Source organism: Canis lupus, chromosome 24, assembly GCF_048164855.1.
Source record: "Canis lupus baileyi chromosome 24, mCanLup2.hap1, whole genome shotgun sequence".
In the NCBI taxonomy this organism is placed as follows: domain Eukaryota; kingdom Metazoa; phylum Chordata; class Mammalia; order Carnivora; family Canidae; genus Canis; species Canis lupus.
In genome coordinates this window covers 30,937,150-30,955,634 of record NC_132861.1, presented here as the reverse complement: position 1 = coordinate 30,955,634, position 18,485 = coordinate 30,937,150, and the positions used below count along the sequence as shown (strand labels likewise).

At 47.8% G+C, this 18,485-nt stretch overlaps 1 protein-coding gene across 2 annotated transcripts in view; it reads right to left on the bottom strand.

The window, feature by feature from the left end:
• Positions 1 to 1,665: 1,665 nt before the first annotated feature.
• The window catches only part of ZNF395 (zinc finger protein 395), a 46,462-nt gene continuing 29,642 nt past the window's right edge, over positions 1,666 to 18,485 (bottom strand). For both annotated transcript variants that reach the window (XM_072796151.1, XM_072796152.1), the window contains exons 2-10: positions 17,686 to 17,932; positions 15,685 to 15,917; positions 13,682 to 13,791; positions 9,435 to 9,670; positions 8,845 to 8,945; positions 7,810 to 8,089; positions 6,360 to 6,452; positions 5,524 to 5,627; positions 1,666 to 5,208 (exon numbers count right to left, since the gene is read on the bottom strand). In XM_072796151.1, coding sequence (XP_072652252.1) covers positions 5,097 to 5,208; positions 5,524 to 5,627; positions 6,360 to 6,452; positions 7,810 to 8,089; positions 8,845 to 8,945; positions 9,435 to 9,670; positions 13,682 to 13,791; positions 15,685 to 15,917; positions 17,686 to 17,919 — 1,503 coding nt within the window. In that variant the 5' untranslated portion in view covers positions 17,920 to 17,932 and the 3' untranslated portion in view covers positions 1,666 to 5,096. The remainder of the gene's footprint in view (positions 5,209 to 5,523; positions 5,628 to 6,359; positions 6,453 to 7,809; positions 8,090 to 8,844; positions 8,946 to 9,434; positions 9,671 to 13,681; positions 13,792 to 15,684; positions 15,918 to 17,685; positions 17,933 to 18,485) is intronic.

Sequence of the window (18,485 nt, the reverse complement as noted above, 5' to 3'; positions counted from 1 at the left end):
AAGCCCAGACTCCAGACACACCACCAGAGCTGCCTCTCTTGGGAAGCAGAGGCAAAAAGCACCTGGCTCTGCTTTATATAAAACAAGACGGGCAAGAATACATAAGCATAAACACCCTGATTGCACTGCATCTCCAGATCCAAGTGCGTGAATGGATGAGCAGGCTGAGGGGGCAGGGTGCTCAGAACCTCCCAGCGCCCGGTCAACAGCACCCTTGGGGCAGCTCGCTGGTCTCCACCTCCAGTTTCTGACTCAGGAAGGATTTACACTGTTAACAAATTCCAGGTGATGCAGATCTTACTGGTTGCAGATCACTGGATTGAGACACGTGGAAAACGGAAGAGCCTAGACACACTTGGTGTCATTTTTATCTCCAATTTAGCATGAAGCATGTTAAGGTGTAACTGTCAGTTAGGCGGGGAAACATATGGTGCACCCAGACAGGGTAACTGAGGAGCGTCAAACATCTACAGTGTAGACCGGGTGATGGGAAATCAATGAGGGGGTAAGGAGCTCTTCTGGGATGCTGGGGGATCGTTATTGGAACCCAGGGAGAACTATAGCTGTCCCCCCCACTCCCTGTAGCTCTCAGCAGGAAAATGCAGTCATTCAGACACTGTGGGGTACAGGAAGGGCCAGGAGATGAGCTATCCCAACGTCTCTCTCCCCCTACCCTTCAATCTCCAGTCTGGTCTCACCTGTTGATCAAACCCAGCTGGAAGCTGGAAACTTCAAGTCTGTGCATACAGCCAACCATAAAGGTGAGGCTGGCAGGTACACATGGAGGATGTGCAGCCCAAAGTCACAACTGATGTAGAGGGATTTGGACAAACCTCAGTGAAGCAGTGGATTCTACTGAGACTTTTCATGGGGGTGGGGAGCAAGGAAAAGGGGGTTGAGAGAAGTTCTCCACTCTACCACATAGTAAGGAAAAGGGCCAAAAGACCACCCCTGGGCCAGCTTTACTAGCCACTGGGCTCGAGTGAGGTAATCCAACCCCCCACTGGGGGCACCTCACCCACACTGGCAGGCCCCGTTAGGAGCCCTAGATCCCACTTCCAGATCCCACTCCCAGAGACATCCGTAGTCCCTGAAGCTAAAATTACAGAAAGCAGTCCCAGCTCAGGAAGAATGGGATGTTTCTTTCTGCTTCCCACCACCTAGACCAGCATTCTCCAGCCATCCAGGCCATCACAGTACATGGAATTGGTGAACTCAAGGAGTGTCCCCAGCATGCTCCCTGAAGTCAGGACCATCCCATAAGCAGAATATGTACTTACTTTTTCCTAAGGCATTTGGCCACTCATCAAGAAACTCAGGAATAGAGCCAAAAGCATATTTCCCATTGTCAAGATAAGCAGTACTGAAAAATGCTTATTGCCTGGGTTGTAATCTTAGTGTCCTTATTTCCCAACATATGCCCTTGGGTAAGTTCTTTAACCTCTGTGCTGCCTCCTTCTCATCTGTAAAATGGGAATAATAGTAGTAACTTTCATGGGGTTATTCAGGTAAGCACTTGGCCTGGCTCCTAATGGTCCCTATTATTACAAGCTAATGAATGCGCGTAGGCTTTGCCCAAATGCCATCATGTGTTTACCACCAAGAACAACAGTAATCTTAGCCTCTGTAGAGGGGGAGGGAGTAGAGGGACAGGCACACATGAAATCAGACAATGTACCATTTTATTCCTTATAAAATATATTTCATATTGTCGCTGTAAAAACATTACATTTCACATTTTTAAAAAAATTTTTTTAACAGTAAAAATAATACTTGGAAGACAGCTGGGGGGAAAAGGCGCCAATAAGACAAATTCACAGATGGGATTTATCTCCCTCTTCTCTCTTTCCTTTTTTTTTTTTTTTTTTTTTTTTTTTTAAATTTTTGGCCCTGGTAAAGTCAGAACCTGGGAGGACCAGAAAGTAACAGGACAGATTTCTTCAAACAAATGAGTTTCTCACATCCAAATCAATGCTGTCCTCCAAGGAGTCAAGCTATAGGCTTATATCAGAAAGTTGGTATCACTCAGAATGCTCTCTGAAATTACAAAATTGCTTTCACAGCCAGCTTAAAAGCCACATAATTAAATCCAGCTATTTCCCTCACTAGTCGGTCCATGAGCTTTGCCCCTGTGATCTCACTTGACCACAGACATCATTCACTGGACTCTGCACTGAATGAGCATGGGTGCAGATTGAGAATCATTAAGGTTGTCCGAAGCAGGCACCACAGACTCCAGAGGTAACCCCAAGAAAAACTTTGAATAGGGGTAACATCCCTGGAATAAATGGTTTCCCCAAATCATTTCTTTTGAAAATCGGTCCTGTTAGTTTCCAGTGCACAGCTGTGGCACCTGCCCTCCTGTCAGATTCTGCTGCCCAGGTGGGCTGGGAAGTAGGGAGAGATGCGGAGATGCAGGAAACAGGCATAATCGCTGATCAGTTCACAAGCCACCCCCACCCTCCAAGAAGAAACAAATGGGGCAACCCCACGGACAGACCACATGTCAAGAACCAACACAACAGCCACAAGATGGGAGCGGAGGCCGCCACCGCCACCACCACCTATAAGGAGAGAGGAACAGATACAGACAGGGAAAGCTGCACCAAAATAAAACATTAAAAAAAAAAAAAAAAAAAACCACCTCAGTTTTTAAACTGTTTCATCCCTTTCTTCTTTCTCTCTGCCTCTTCTGCCCTGGGTACCAACGACATGAGAAGCCTACCTCACTTAGAGGAAATCTTGATAGCCAGCTATATCTACACAGACCAAACTGAGGGAAAAATGAAAATAGCTTTTCTAATGACGAGACTCAGCCAGAGCTGTGATTAAGAAGGGAAGGGAAGACGCTGCTAGGCAGAGTCCTCACGTCTCAAAAGCTCCCTCCCCTCGCTGGTAAGAGCTGAAGATAGACAACAAGCAACCACCTGCTGTCAGCTTTTAATTCTCTCAGAGGTGGAAGGGACAGGAAGGAGGACCCCGGGCCACCTCTTGCTGGCCTGGTTTTGAGCTTTAGGGACAGATTCCACATACTTTTTCTTTCTTATTTTTTTTTTTTTTTTACTAAGTTATAAAAATATACCCCATCACCACCACAGACACCCATACATGGGTGTCTTTCCCTCCATCACCAAACCTGGGTCACTATCACCCTTTGCAACATCACATCTCTAAGGTCAGCGGGTTTTCTCACACTCAGTGTGTCCCAGATTGACAAGCGTCTGTGCGGCTCCCACGTGAAGTGGCCAAAGGAGCCTCGACAGCCAGGGATTTTCACCTGGGAGTAAGAGGACAACCTCAGTTACAGCCAGGGGATGGACTTGGTGACATTCCTGAACCCCTGACCTCTGGCGTGTAGGTGCAGTGCCGGTACCCAAGGCAGGTGAGCAGCAGGGGGCCACACTCATGCAGGCCTGAGGAACTCCCAGACACACACATAGGCCTTAAAAGAAAGGAGATGCCCAAAACAAAATGTGTCCTGCTCCTCAGCTCATCTGGTCTCAATTAAGCACAGATGGGCAGGGTTCTAAACTCCCCACCCACATCTCCCTTCTTGTCAACAAAAATAGCTTTGCTTATTTACTCCACAAACAGTGCCATCCAGGCTCCCCTCCATTCCTGAGGGCTCCAGAAACAGCAAAGGCTAAAAAAGCACCAGGAGCTGCTCATCCAACTCCCCCCCCAGGAGTTCCTCCTCCACTCTTTTACCGTCCCCCTCCTACCTGCAGGGAAGAAATGGGTGTCCAGCAGGTCTCGGCCTCAAACTGACTTTCCCACCACAGGGACTGGACCAACATGGATAAAAATCCAGAGGCCGCTGACACTGACGGAAGACTCCTGTCCTACCCGTCACCTCAGGAAGATTGGATTCTCTCGGACCCTCTGAGCCAACAGAACAATCTGGAACCTGCCAACTCCCTCTCCATAGTGGGGGCAAGCTGCCACTTACTTTTCTGTCTCTTCTTTCCTCCCTCCATCCCCCCACACCAGCCCTAACTGCAGCCTCAGGAAAGTATGAGAAAATCCCTGGTAAAACCAGAGACCGAGGAACCTGTGCAGAGTGTGACGAAGGAGGGAGGGCCTCTCACTCAAGTGGAAGGGAGCCGGAATCAGATAAAAGGCTTCTGAATACAGTGGAAAAGAACACAAAGTGTTTTAGAGGTGTCCTGTCCATAACTGGAGGGAGGAACATCAAGAGGGAGTTTACTCAGGTAACAGCAGAGGGCTTTCACAGACACTAAAACCCTCCAGCTTTTCCTCAAGGAAAGAGGGGAGAACGATCAAGGTAGTGTTTAATTGCCACATTTTTCAAAAAGTGAATTCATATAGCCTTTTGGCTCAGCTATTTGGGGGACAATCTTTAAAAACCTACTAGTCTGGGCTTTGAGAAGAAGCCATACAAAATTTGTTGGGATGTAACCCAACAGCTGAGTGACCCCAGATTCAAATCGTTGTCATCAAGAAAGGGTTTTCCTTTTACTTCCATGGAAGCTGCTCGGTGAGAACAGGCTCTCCCTTCTCCTGGATGCGGGTGGAGAAGAGGGGCCGGCTGTACCTTAAAAAGTGCACAGATTCCCCACTCCTCCCACCCTATCCACAGCAGGTCCTGCTCTCGGACTCATCAGCCAGAAACTTCTTTTTTTTTTTTTTTTTTTTTTAAGAAAAGTAAATTCATCTTGCTCACCGTCCCTTCTGGAAGAGTTGAGAAAGCAAAGAATTCACCAACTCAGCAGGAAACAGAATGAGCTGTTCCGTCTTTTGAAACATGCAAACTAATCCCCTAGAGAGAGACTCAGGAAAGGGAGGGTAATTAATTCTTTGGTCTCTGGTTCACTGCAGACTACCCTTGGTCAGTTTTGGCTCTCTCTCCTATTCTGGGGGAGGGGGGATATTTTCCTTTCTTCTTTTAAAAACTAAACTGTTCCCCAAAGGGAGGGGGAAATGTGTTAAGTATTGAACCTTAGCCAATAGAGCCCAAACTCCCCATGTCCACTCTATGTTTTAGGTTTCTGCTGAGGGCTTGTGACACATCTGTCTTTTGTCATCTGGCTGCCAGTCAGGGCAGGGAGCAAAGAGGAGGAGCCGGTGGGACAGGTTCAGTCCAGGAAGCGCTGGCAGGCCTTCTTCCAGCGGCAGGCTGTACACCACTGGTCCCGGTGCTCGATGCCATACACTTTACGGCACTTCTTAGCCTCCCCACGGGCTTTCCTGTCAAAAAGGAAGAATGAGGGTACAGACGTGCACTGGTAGTTAAGACGTGGAGCACAGCACAGCCTGGCATGAGGCTGAGCAAACCAGCAAGGCTGAAAAGGTGGGAGCCAATGGGCCAAAGGAGCAAAGTCCCCTCCACACCCCACTACCACCACCGTCCCCCTGCATCCAGCATGTCCCCAGCTGCCTCTTCCACCCCCCAACCAGGGAACTAACCCTGGAGACTAGGCTCGCTGGGCTATAGTTGACACCTAGAGTGGACATGGTGGGGACAGAGGCCAGAGGGGAGGCCACAGGAGCAAATGGTCTCACCTGGCACTGCTCTGGGCCCGAGGTGGAGAAGTAACAATCAGGTGAGATTTCATTGCAGGCGGTGGCTGCTGGGGCTCGCTGAAGCTTAGCGACCGGCTCCGGACCTGGGCACAGAGAGAGGGGCCATCAGCACAGGCCGGGGACACCAGGACAGTAGTGAAAGGTTGCAGAGTGAGGGCAGGCCTTTAAGGCACACTTCCGTGCCTAAAGCAGGTGCCTCTGGCAGGGGAGCCTCTTAACCTGGCCACCTGTAGGTTTAAGTGGAATCACTGCAGGTAGAACAAAGGAGGGGCTGTGCTGCCTCAGTGGCTTCTGCAAGCACTCAGACTTGACAACATGTGACACCTTCCCATAGGAGATATTTAAGGCCAGGACCCACTGTGAGTGGCTCAAAAGGATTTCAGATTGATTTTAGTTCAGAGGTAAGCAACACCCTCACAAGCTCCCATCATGTGTCTTGCCTACCCTCATCCTCTCCACCTTCCCTTCTTCTCTCCCTTTTTCTCCTCTGCACACTGGAACCTTAACAAGCACCCACAGATAACTCAGGGCTCAGCAGGGCACCGACCCCACACTTGCCCAGTGACTTCCCTGGCAGCAAACTTGCCTGATCTGGATGCTCCTTCTCACACACCTGCTCCTGAGAGGGGCTGTGACCATTAGGGAGTGCCAGGCAAGGGGAAGAGTGCATGTAGGCCATCTAGAAGTCTGGGGACTGGAAACAAGTACAGGGGCTTGGGGGGGATGGCCTCCAGCACCAGTAACATACAGAAGAGCCTTGGGCTGGCTCTGGGCCCACCAGAGGTGCCCAGGGGCTCAGAGACAGACAAACTCACCGGAGAGAGGGAGGAGGCCGTGGAGGGGGCGGCAGCCCAGCTAATACTGGTGTAGATGTGTGGCGACACGGGGATCTGAAAGGACGGCAGGGCCTGCCAAAGACAAGAGCAGGTCGGCCTCAGGCCCACTTGTTCGAGCAGTGTGCAAGTCTACCCATGCTCCCTAGAACTTCTAGGTACTCATACCACAGCAGAGTATGGGCCTCCAAGCAGACAATAGTGGGATGCACCCAAACACTCTGCCTGGGGGAGACACCAGCAAGCCCAAGTCTTCAAGTTACTCCTTAGTCCCAGGCTCCAATCCTTTTTTGGATCCCTTCTCTCAGAGCTGGTCTCTGTGCCAGCCTCACGACTGAATCATCACTGTGGATTAGCATCAGTTGGCTCACCTTCCAAGAACATGCTAAAGGCAGTGCCCCCAAAGAAGTCCAAAACCCTTCTAAGCACAGGTGGTATTGCTATACTAAGTATATGGTGTCCCCAGGCAACCACTTGGAAGGAGGCAACACTCTCCTAGATGTTCGGGTTTAGGTCTGTTTGTAAAAACACCAATTGCCCTCTCTAGGGCCCAGCTTGAGGGTCAGCCAGCAGCCCAAAGGGCCCCCTGAAGTTGGCCAAACATGAACTAGCCAAGCAGCCACTCATTCTAATGAGAAGGAGAGCTGGCTCATTTTGTAAAGTCTTTCTGATTGAAAGCACTGCTTTTTAATTACTGACTTGTAAGCCAGGCTGGAGTCTGATAAAACCAAGCTGTAAGCCTAAAAGGATGTTTTTAAAAAATGGCACAGAGCAAGTTGTGCATTCACTGAGTACTTATGTGTGGTAAAGATCAGCTTACGTGTCACCCCCTCTACGATAACTTGCCCAGCCACACGGGCATAATAGCTTGGTTCTTCCTGTACCCACAACAATTTCTCCTGCCTCTCAAAAGGCATTTTGACTACTTATTATAATTAATCAGACTTACATATTCATTTCTCTCTCCCGCTAAACCATGCACTTCACACCTTCAGCGACTATTTCTTACTCTATTTGAAAAGCTTAGCTGAATGCTTGACACATAGTAGGTGCTCAAAAACATGGGTGCCGGGTTATTTGTTAACGTCACACAATTTTAGGAGGTAGGGATTTACCGTGGGAAGCCCGAATCCACAACTCCATCCCCTGGTATAACCAGGGATATAACAATTCCCCAGTCCAAATCCATCGACCAGGTCACTCGGATTCAACCAGATTTCTAGTAACTACTCATGACAGCCACCGATGGAGAACTATGGAATTCCCACATTTATTGACCATGAAGTCATTTTTCTTTTCTTCTTTGTAGAAGTTAGCAATTAGCAATCTAGCCAAAGGCCTCAGCCTTCGATCAGGCTGACCAGTGACAGGTCAGACACCAAACATCCTCATGGCCACAAGGCTGAGCTCCCAATGTCCACCAGTCCCATACCTGGTACGCATGGTCGGCCTGAATGTGCCAGAAGGAGCCAGGAGCTGACTTGCTGAGAGCACCAGACGGCAGGTAAGACTCCAGGCCAGGGTGTTCTGGGCCTGAGGACTGGGTTTTGGGAGGAGGTGGTGGAAGGAGAGCAAGAGGAGGGCTGGTCATGCCGGGGGTGGGTGCTGGGTCAGCTGCAGGGGTGCCAGCAGCAGCGGCTTCCTCCTTCATCTGCACCTCTGTGTAGTAGAAATCCTCCTCCCGCTTGAACTGGTCAGAGTCCACAGTGTCTCTGTGAGGGAGGGAGATGTGGTGATGATCAGGGACAAGTTGTCTCAGGTCAAACACAGGGACACTGTGGCACAAGAGGGAAGAGTGATGGCTCAGGCCAACCCAGCCAAGGCAGGGAAGGAGACCAAGAGAACCCTCAAAGGTCTCACTGCTGATGCAAAGGATGATGTGCTTACACATTAGTGGGAACTGTTTTTCCTCATACCTAAGGTTCCTCCTCTCAAGGGATGTGTGCACACCTCTCCTCCTGCAATAGTCATCTGACTCTGCAACGGGTCCCCTCTGAGCCCCACATACTGTGGTCACATCCTCTCCTTAAGGGAAAGGGCTGTGAGTCAGTTTCCACTGCCATAAGCAGCCCTGGCTCCGGGAAGTCAGAGCTGATGCAGCCCCAGCTCCCTGAGGGGAAGGGGGTGCAGAACCCACAATGAGGTCTCACCAAATCACCCAATTTCTACACAGAATTAAAACATCTTGCTACAGTGAGGCAGGAAGACAAGTCCACAGATGGACAGGGCTCCCTTCCCATGAATAGCATCAACATTCACCATGAGAGGAGGGCCCTTCCTTCCCAGCAAAGATCTCTTTCCAACAGGCTATTTTGCCAAACACAGGGGCCAGGGATAGGCACCAGGTGGTCTTCTCAGCAAGTCATTTTCTTGGAGCCATTCTTGGCTGTAGGTCATGGGGAATTGGCACAGTGGAGGAACACCTGAGTGGGTCCCCACGTAAATGGGCCCTGGGCTCCATACCTACCCCAGGTGGAGGGCTTTGACGTGTCGTTTGATGCCCACAATGGAGCGCAGAACTTTGCCACAGTTTGGCCACAGGCACTTGTACATGACCTTCACGGAGTTCTGGGGGAAAGGAAGAGAAGATCATGGGGATATGCCCCTCCCTCTCACCACTCCTCATCCTCACCCAGTGGGGACTTCAGCTGCCCTCAAACAGAACCCAACAAAAAGCTCTAAGGAAGGGATTCTCTGGGACCAGAGAAACTGATAGGCAGAGGCAGAAAGCCCAGACCCAGGAGATGGTCCTGCTGCTAGCAGCAGTGCTGGGTGCTGGGGATAAGACCCCACAGGAGGCCCTCGTGCATGGGCCCTATATGAGTGCAGTGAAGAAGGCAGGGATTGGGGCAGAGATAAAAAGGAACCAGTGTGAAGGAGGAGGAGTGTGCCCCTGGGGATATCATGAGGGAACACAGGAGCAAAGGAAAATGGAAATGGGATGGAGCCTGAGAACACTAAAGACCTAAGGACCCATGCCGCCACCACCACCTCCCCCACCCCACCCCTCTACAGCTGGGCCTCAAGCCGATGTCAGCGCCACACCATACCACGTACCTTTCTTTTGCGTGGAGCTGGTTCATCCAACAGGAAAGCATCTGGATCGGTCTCAAATCCATTATCAGTTTGGGGAGAACCAAAGGCATCCCCCAAATACTTGGGGCTGGCCTGAGGGTGGGGAGGCGAGGGAGTAGAAATGCCACTGCTCGCACTCCAGTGCCCGCTGGTGGTGCTGCTGCCACTGTCAGACACATCACCGCTTTCCTTCCACGGATCACAGGCGGCTCGGGAAGCTGCCCAGAGAGAGAAGACAGAGGCATTCACATGCTATCCCCAGGCAGGGCCCCTGGCACAGCTCTGTCTACATCAGATTCGTACCAGCAGCCCCAGTCAGAGGCCATGAAATTCTAGTTTGGAGTCTGGCTTCCTGAATCCAATTGCTGGCTCTGGCTCTGCCTGGCTTTGCCACTTCCTTGAGTGGGGGAGGACCCTAAAATCTTTCCTTTCTGAGCTTCCATGAAGTAGCCCGGCTCTGCACTAGTGGGCATTTCCTACCACAGCCATGTTGATAATCATTAACCCACAGACACACACTGCAACTTTCTTTTATAGATTATTAATAGAAGGATAACCTAATTAAAATGTATTTCTCACTTTATGTGTTTAAAAAAAAAAAAAAAACGGCAGGGGGAGAGTAGGGTGTCCGGTGTGGGGAGGGGCAAGACCTTCCTCTGCATCTAGACATAAGAGGGTCGGTGAGAACTTGCACAAACCAGCGTGCGAGGTCTCACTTGAGACCCTTTCTCCACAGCAAAGGCAGATGGAAAGGCCAACTGAAGGGTTCCTTGGTCAGGCTTTCTTGAAAAATGCCTTTCCATAATTTAAACCCAGGCAAGGACACCAAAACCTGCGTGTGAGAAACAATCCTACCAGCCCTTACAGCTACGGGAGGTGTAACATTTACCAGAGCTAACTACAGCCCGGGCGGCTCCTGCTTTTATCCACAAGTAACACGTCTGAAGAAGGAAAGAAACTCTGAGGGCAATTCAGACTGACCATGAGATGTCGGGGAGACCCTTCCACCTGCTACAGCCCTGAACTCACTGTCCTGCTCCCAGCTGTGTGTCTGGACAGGAAGAAGACTGCAGGGAGACAGGTGCATTCTTCAGTTTCTACACTGCCTTTCTTCAGGCTACTTTTTTAGGTGCAACCCAGACCCTCCCTGCCTAGGCCATAAATCCAGATTGATTTATGGGACAGGAGAATCTGAAATTCTGATACACGGAAATAGCAAGAGAAGGAGGCGGAAAAAGCCAGGGACAAGGTATGGCAGCCATGTCCCCTAAAGTCCCAACTGCCAACAAGGGCAGGTGCTCCACAGAGCTGCCCTACCCTGGATTCTGAGATCCGCTACCATGTCCCTTGTGGCCGGGATAAAAATCCAACGGTTTTTCTCTCATCCTGCTCCGGATTCCCAACTGCTTCTAGGCTCATCTAGACATCTGAAATAGACTCTCAGCATTACATGTTTCCAATGCAGGCTCTCCTCCATATGAAGAGAAAAAGAACAGGATGGAGGAATTCAAAAAGAATTCACCCAAAAAGAACAGGATGGAGGAATTCTTCCCTCCCCAAGTATCACTGTCAAGTCTCAAAGCTATGACTTCTTGAAAATCCAGAGTTTCAACATGTACACATAGGGCTTAAAACAGGGTAACCCTTCATGATGCCTGGGTGACTCTGTTGGTTAAGCATCTGACTCTTGATTTCAGCTCAGGTCATGATCTCAGGGTCCTGGGATCAAGCCTCGTGTTGGGCTCCATGCTTGATGAGGAGTCTGCTTGAGATTCTCTGTCTCTCCCTCTCCTCCCTCTCCCTCTATCCCCCCCACCCCCAAGCTTGCTCTCTTTCTCTCTCTCTAAAATAAATAAATCTGAAAAAAAAAAAAAAAAAACAGGATAGCCCTTCAGGGAAGAACTCAGGAGCCACCAACAGGCCAGTAGGTCCAGGGCCCACACATCTACTTAGGACACCTATTAGGGAAATAAGGGCCAGGGAACAGAATGCTACGTTTAGTGTGATCAAGACTCTAGAGAGGGGATCCCTGGGTGGCGCAGCGGTTTGGCGCCTGCCTTTGGCCCAGGGCGCGATCCTGGAGACCCGGGATCGAATCCCACATCGGGCTCCCGGTGCATGGAGCCTGCTTCTCCCTCTGCCTGTGTCTCTGCCTCTCTCTCTCTCTCTGTATGACTATCATAAATAAATTTTAAAAAAATTTAAAAAAAAACATTAAAAAAAGACTCTAGAGAAAAAAGGTAGGTCAAACAGTAGGCCAACCCTACAATACAGCAGCCTTCCACGGAGGAACCATTCAAATGGTTCAAATGTCAAAACTGGCAAATTGACATACAAAGGAAGAAAAACAGAAAACGAAATAACAAATGTTAAATCATAAATTAATCTATAAATTATAAGATAAACATAAATGACTCTACCTTAGGTTATGAGATTTTTTTTTAAGATTTTATTTATTCATGAGACACACAGAGAGGCAGAGACACAGACAGAGGGAGAAGCAGGCTCCCTGTAGGGAGCCTGATGCAGGACTTGATCCCAGGACCCTGGGATCATAATCTGAGCCAAAGGCAGATGCACAACCACTGAGCCACCCTGGTGCCCGATCATTAGATCTTCTAGGGTAAGGTTAATAGATATTCTATACCATGAAAACAAAGTGTTCCTCTGCATAACTATGAGAGTTTACACTGAATTTCTAAGAAATATTTATAATTTCCTCTGTTCACACACACACACACACACAGACACCCATCCTAACAATACAGAGAATAAAGAAAATAGGTGGCTTCTGTGCAAATATACCCACAAGTACAGCAAAGCATAGAGCTCACCTTGCAGAATACTTCAATATAATCAGCTGCCAAGAAAGACTTATTTTTCCACTGACTTTGACCATAGATTAGAAATACATTGTAATGAAAAAAGAATCTTTAATAGACAATGAAAAATGTTTGTCAAACAGGGACCTAAGATGTCAGGTTCAGGCATAGTATCAGTCAGGTGTGCATATGTTGGTGTCAGGGTGTGTGTGAACACGTATTGATGTACTAAACATACACATATAACCTGATGGGAACGGAGTCAGTGATTTGTTTCCCTTTATGACACATTCCTGATCTTCCTCCTGTTGACAAACCTCCCAGATCTCCTAAACCTGCAGAATTTCTTAAAAATGTAAGATTGATTCTTTTCCTCCCCGTTTTGCTTGTGCGGCTCCCAAGAGCTAACAGAGCAGGCCAGCGGTGCTGAGCTCCACGACTAGGTGCCATCTGACTGCCATGACTCGCACTAGCAGCCTCAGCCTTGATGACAGGCTCTGGGTGAAGAAAGTAAGCTTGCCTCACTGCTCCTTCAGATTTACCTTCCATCTAGGGAAATTCCTTATGACGGATACTTGTAAAGGCCACTTTCCTCCTGGCATGTGTTCTGAGCTAACTCATATTTTCCTATCAGCTTTTAAGTAGCTTGCAATTCAGTTAGATGTCACCAATGAAAAAAAGTTATTCCCTGGGAGTAAGTTAGGCCAGTTTTACAGTGAATTTCGAAAAGAACTTCAGGTTCACTACCAGTCTCGTCAAACTACTAGCATCCAGCAACCCTTCTTCCTCCCATATTAATGATAATGTGTTTAGGGGTCGCACCAGAAGGATTTTCTTTTAATCAAGAAATTGAAAAAAAAAAAAAAAAAAAAAGAAAAAAAAGAAATTGGCCATGAAGTCCTTTACTCTTGCTTTGCATTAAGCAGTTCAATTTGTTAGACTTCAGCTCATGTATTCCAGGTCCTTGGCCTGTAGGCCTGCTCTGATTTACAAGGCTGAAGTAGGCACTTGGATCGGGGGCGTGAATCTTCTGAGGCCACCAGGGGACCATTTGGTAAGCTTCCCCTTCGTGAACTAAAATATTGCTCGACTGGCCCTGTTCAGGCCCCCACCAAAGTGCCTCGCTCACTTACTCCCATAGAAGAACTTACTCGAGTGGCCACTCGAGTGGCTGAGCCTCGTGCTCAATCATCTTCACAAGGCACCCGGAAACTCCTCCCCAGCTGAGGAAGCTGAAGAAAAAGAATGGAAGCATCTAACTCAATGTCACTCAGCCAGTCTAAGGAGCCAGTGGGGAAGAGACTCCAGAAATCCTCCTACTGGCCCACAACGGGCTGGTCAAAGCAGAGGCAGTCAGTGGCGGGCCTGCACCACACCCAGAAGCCGCCAGGGGGCCCCCTTCCTCACCAGAGAAGTTGGCCTCGGCCCCAGGAGGGCTCTGCACGACAGGGCTGCAGGACAGGGATGTCAGGACCATGGCCGCCATCATCTCATCCATTTCCACTGCGTCCGACTTCCTGAATTCAAGTGGGTGAGTGCCAAAGGTTACTTCCTGACAGCGGGGCGCGTGATCAGCTCACACTTTTGGACTGTCCCCTCCGTGCCCCCACTCCAATCAGCCAGTGTGTGCGTTAAATAAAGCATGAAGGCCTCTCCTCATTCTTGATGAAAAATACCCACTCTGAATGGCATTCCTACTATCAGTCAACCCCAGTGCAAGCAGGTGGGTCCCCATGCCACTGCTGACACCTAGAGGCAGCTCCGTCCCCCGCTAAATTCACGTTGGCCCTCTAACTGCAGCTTAAAGTGGAGGATTTTATTTGGGGGCAAAGGAAGATGAGTGAAAGTCATAAAATCAACCATGAGCAAATAGATGCCTGCTGGGATTCGAAAGCACTAAAATTACCTTCCTTCCCCCCACTCTTCTATTAAACTGAAGAGGAACCAATTACACTAACCAGTTCCTTTCCCCTCCCCTGAGAAAAATGATGAGGTATTCTGATAGCTTCTGAACCTAGTACACAAGCCAATGAGCAAGTAAACCAGAAACACTAAAATAAATCTCCTGGTACAAATCTCAATGCTTCAGACAGCAGAGTTCTATAGTATTTTACATGTAACTTCTTTAAAAATCCACATAAAGTTACATTATGTGGAAGTAAACTTGGAGCTGTAAGCTATGGCTAAAGTATGAAAAGTTATTCTGAAATAAATTTCTAGGTGGCTCATCTATTTCAAAGGATTGTATTAATTCATTCTTTACTATTTAGACACTGAAATATGCAACAGGGTCTGAAAGTAACTAAATCGAGTATCATACTAAACAAATGTGCATCCTCTTTTTGTCTGATCTTTTGAATATTTATTTCCATAGGACAGTAAAATAATTTATTTGCCAGCATTCCACTGAATTCACAATCAAATATTATTGCTCTGGTCTGGTGTAAAGACATTAGATATCCTGTAACAGTAGTACCCAGAGGCAAGCACAGCAGAAGATGTGAAAATGAGACCTAAGTGCTTACACATCCTATATGTAAGGCAGTCTTCACTGGCAGATTTCCCTTCTTAATCTTAAAATATAAAAAAAAAAAATCTTAAAATATCAATGTATAACAGAGTACATAATACAGAAATTAGGAGATTATATATGTATATTCTAGGGCAAAATTTGTATCATAAAATTCTAAAGCAAAATATACATTCTTCACTCATCAATGGTGTTGAGTATCTAAGCGAGGGGTCAGCAATCTGTGGGCCAACATGCTCTGCTGCCTGTTTTTTTTTGTTTTTTTTGTTGTTGTTTTTGCTGCCTGTTTTTATATGACTCATAAGGGAAGATTTTTATATGGCATTAAAAACCAAAAGAATTATCTCTTGATATGTGACACATGAAAATCATATAACATTACAATCTGAGTGTCTGTAAGTAATGTTTTATTGGAGCACAACCATGCCCTGTGTTTCTGTATTGTCTGTGGCTCCTCTGACACTGCCACAGCAGAGCTGAGTAGCCAGGATGAAGACTATTTGGCTCCCAAACCTATGTGATTTACTTTCTGGCCCACTCAGAACAAGTTTGCAGACTCCTGATCTAAGCTATTTTTTCCTGCCTCTCATCATGAAAAACTACTCGTTTTAATTTAAGGATGAAGGGGGGAAATAGCCCTTAGCCACACCAAAGATATGCCACCCATAACAGAGCTACAGAGAAGAAAAGATGGTATTCTGAGGTGTTTCTGAGGTGTTTTTTTTTTTTAAAGGACGCTCCCTCTCTGTATCCCATTTGTCCAAGATCTTGACAACTAGACACCTAGGACTTTCACATTCCTTCCCTATCACAAGACATCCCATAACCCCACACCTCACCACCCATATGACTTTCAGAGCCCAGGTGCTCCCACACAAACCTCTTTGGGACATCAATGTTCCTAGAGACAGGCCTATAGGCTGGTGTCTGGGTTCCCTGTTCCAGAGGTGGTGCCTGAGGGATGGGACCCTGTAGCTCTGCCAGCCACACCTCCTCCGCTTTACAGCAGATTTGTAACTTCTGATCCAAAAGCCAGACCATCACTTTATCCTCTGCCCAACGATGCTGCTCCACCAGTCCTGTGCACTCTTGACCTCCATACCACACATAAACCTGAGGGGGTAAAAAAGAGCAATCGGTGGTCAGTACTTAGTAGTTCTTATGCCATAGGCCCCCTGTTCTGAGAGCCAGGATCCACCTACCACAAACTGCTTCTCTAATTTTTAATTCAAATACATGTTCTCAGGTACCTGATTCCCACCTGAGTACCCAAATTATCCACAGTAGATCAGTTCTTCCCAAAACAGATCCTTATAAACTCTCTGAAGCAAATATGCCAGTTTCTGGACCTTCTGATTTTGGAATCTATATACCATTAAAGTTAAGTTGTTATCATCTTGAAATAGACTGTTACAAACATAAGATGGTTTTTTTTCTGTAAGCTTCACAGTAACCCAGAAAGAAAAACACTCTAATAGATACACAAAAGAGAGGATCCCTGGGTGGCTCAGCGGTTTAGCGCCTGCCTTTGGCCCAGGGCACGATCCTGGAGTCCCGGGATCAAGTCCCACGTCGGGCTCCCGGTATGGAGCCTGCTTCTCCCTCTGCCTGTGTCTCTGCCTCCCTCTCTCTCTCTCTCTCTCTCTATCATGAATAAATAAATAAGATCTCTTTAAAAAAAAAAAAACCTTAAGAAAAGTAATAATAATAGATACACAAAAGATAAAGAGAAAGGAATCAAAGCATATAACTACAAAAAAATTAACAACTCACAAGGGAAGACAGCAAGAGGGGAAGAAAAGAACTGTAAGTCAGAAAACAATTAACAAAAGAAGAAGTCCTTACCTATCAATAATTACTTTAAATGTAAATGGATTAAATTCTCTACCAAATGAATTTGGAATCTGTATCCATTCTCTTGATGTCTTGCTTTGTCTTGCCTTTGAAGTCCTATATATCTACTGTCTATATATATTCCCAACTATACCTGGAACTGATCAGCCCTGCATTTTTCCCTTCAGGGAATTCTAAGTCTACCTGGGGACAAGATAGTGGCAATGGAGAGGTAGACCTCTCTCAAGGGGTGCCTAGCAGTTGGCAGGTCACCTTACATTATGGGAAGAGAGGCCTGGACAACACAGGCCTCAGCAGGAGACAAAAGGTAGAGTCTCTATTTATGGGCCCTCAAGAAGGCAATGCACTTGGACCTAGTGGTTATATCAGGTACAGATGATGACTGGGCTCTGCCACAAGGGGAGAGAACACTAAAAAAGGAAATCCAAATGTCACTCTGACTAAACCAACACCTTTGCATTTTGAAAATGTCTAAAGGCAAAAGGCACCTGGGTGGCTCAGTAGTTGAGTGTCTGCCTTTGGCTCAAGTCATGATCCCAGGGTCCTGCAATTGAGTCCCACAATGGGCTCCCCAAAGGGAGCCTGCTTCTCCCTCTGCCTGTGCCTCTGCCTCTCTCTGTGTCTCTCATGAATAAATAAATAAAAGTTTTAAAAAAGAAAGCGTCTAAAGGCAATTCAAAGGTGCAATATTATCTCTTACAAGCCTAAGAGTCTTGTTTTGTCAAGTTGGAAACTGAGGCAGATGGAGAAACTGAGCTCTTGCCGTGCTCTGAACTGAGGCTTTGAGTAGGCCTAAGTCCAGAATAACAGAGGCCTGACAGCGCTGTCATGGAGGAGCCCTGGGTCTGCTAATGATGGCTCATTCTCTAGGGAAGCCTGCTGCCCAAGGGCCCACAGGGCTACAAGTAAAAGGTCTATGTACAAACTGGTACCCAGAGAGTTTCTGGCCGGGCACTCAGGGTGCTGCTGGCCTGCCAGCCCCAAGTCAGGGGAGATCAGACACCTGTCTACCAGGGGATCAACCTACCTTCTGCCCAGGCTGAAAGATCACTTGCTGGAGGCCTGAGGTACCAGGAGCCTTGAGGATTTCCTTGGGCTGCTCCTGGCAGGAAATGTCCTTAGAGGCGAGGAAGGACTGGGGAGCCGCCCCTTCCAGCAGCTCAGTCTGAGGCTCTGAGGGTGGGGCAGCCCCGGGGGGCCCCAACACCCGGGCTCCCAGGAGGGACCGCTTGCCAAGGCGCCGGGACAGCACACTGGCCATGCTGCTGCCTTTCCTGAGGAGGCAAAGGGGACAGGGAGTCCTTTATCCATTATCTGGAGGAATTTGGAAGCCTTTAGTACAACGCCCTACATGCAGCAGGAGTCTGTAAGTATCCGTTAAAGTAGGTGAAACATTTTAAAGTAACTTCTACAGTTTATTTTCCTTTTACAAAAGTAACACCCATCCCCAGTAGGATACTTAGAAAATACTGATAAGCACAAAGAAAAAAACGAATCACTCAAGATGCTGCCTCCCAGAGGTACCCAATACCTACATAACATTCCATGCTTTCTTCAATATATATGTTGATATACTTCTATCTCTACAGAAATGGGATCATGGTTAGGTAAACTGAATTCTCACTTAATAGCCTCTATAGGTTTTACTAGAACACTAAATGTTATTCAATAAAAACAGTTTTAGGGACACCTGGGTGGCTCAGTGGTTTGGCACCTGCCTTCGTCCCAGGATCAAGTCCCGCATCGGGCTCCCAGCATGGAGCCTGCTTCTCCCTCTGCCTATGTCTCTGCCTCTCTCTCTCTCTCTCCCTGTGTGTGTGTGTGTGT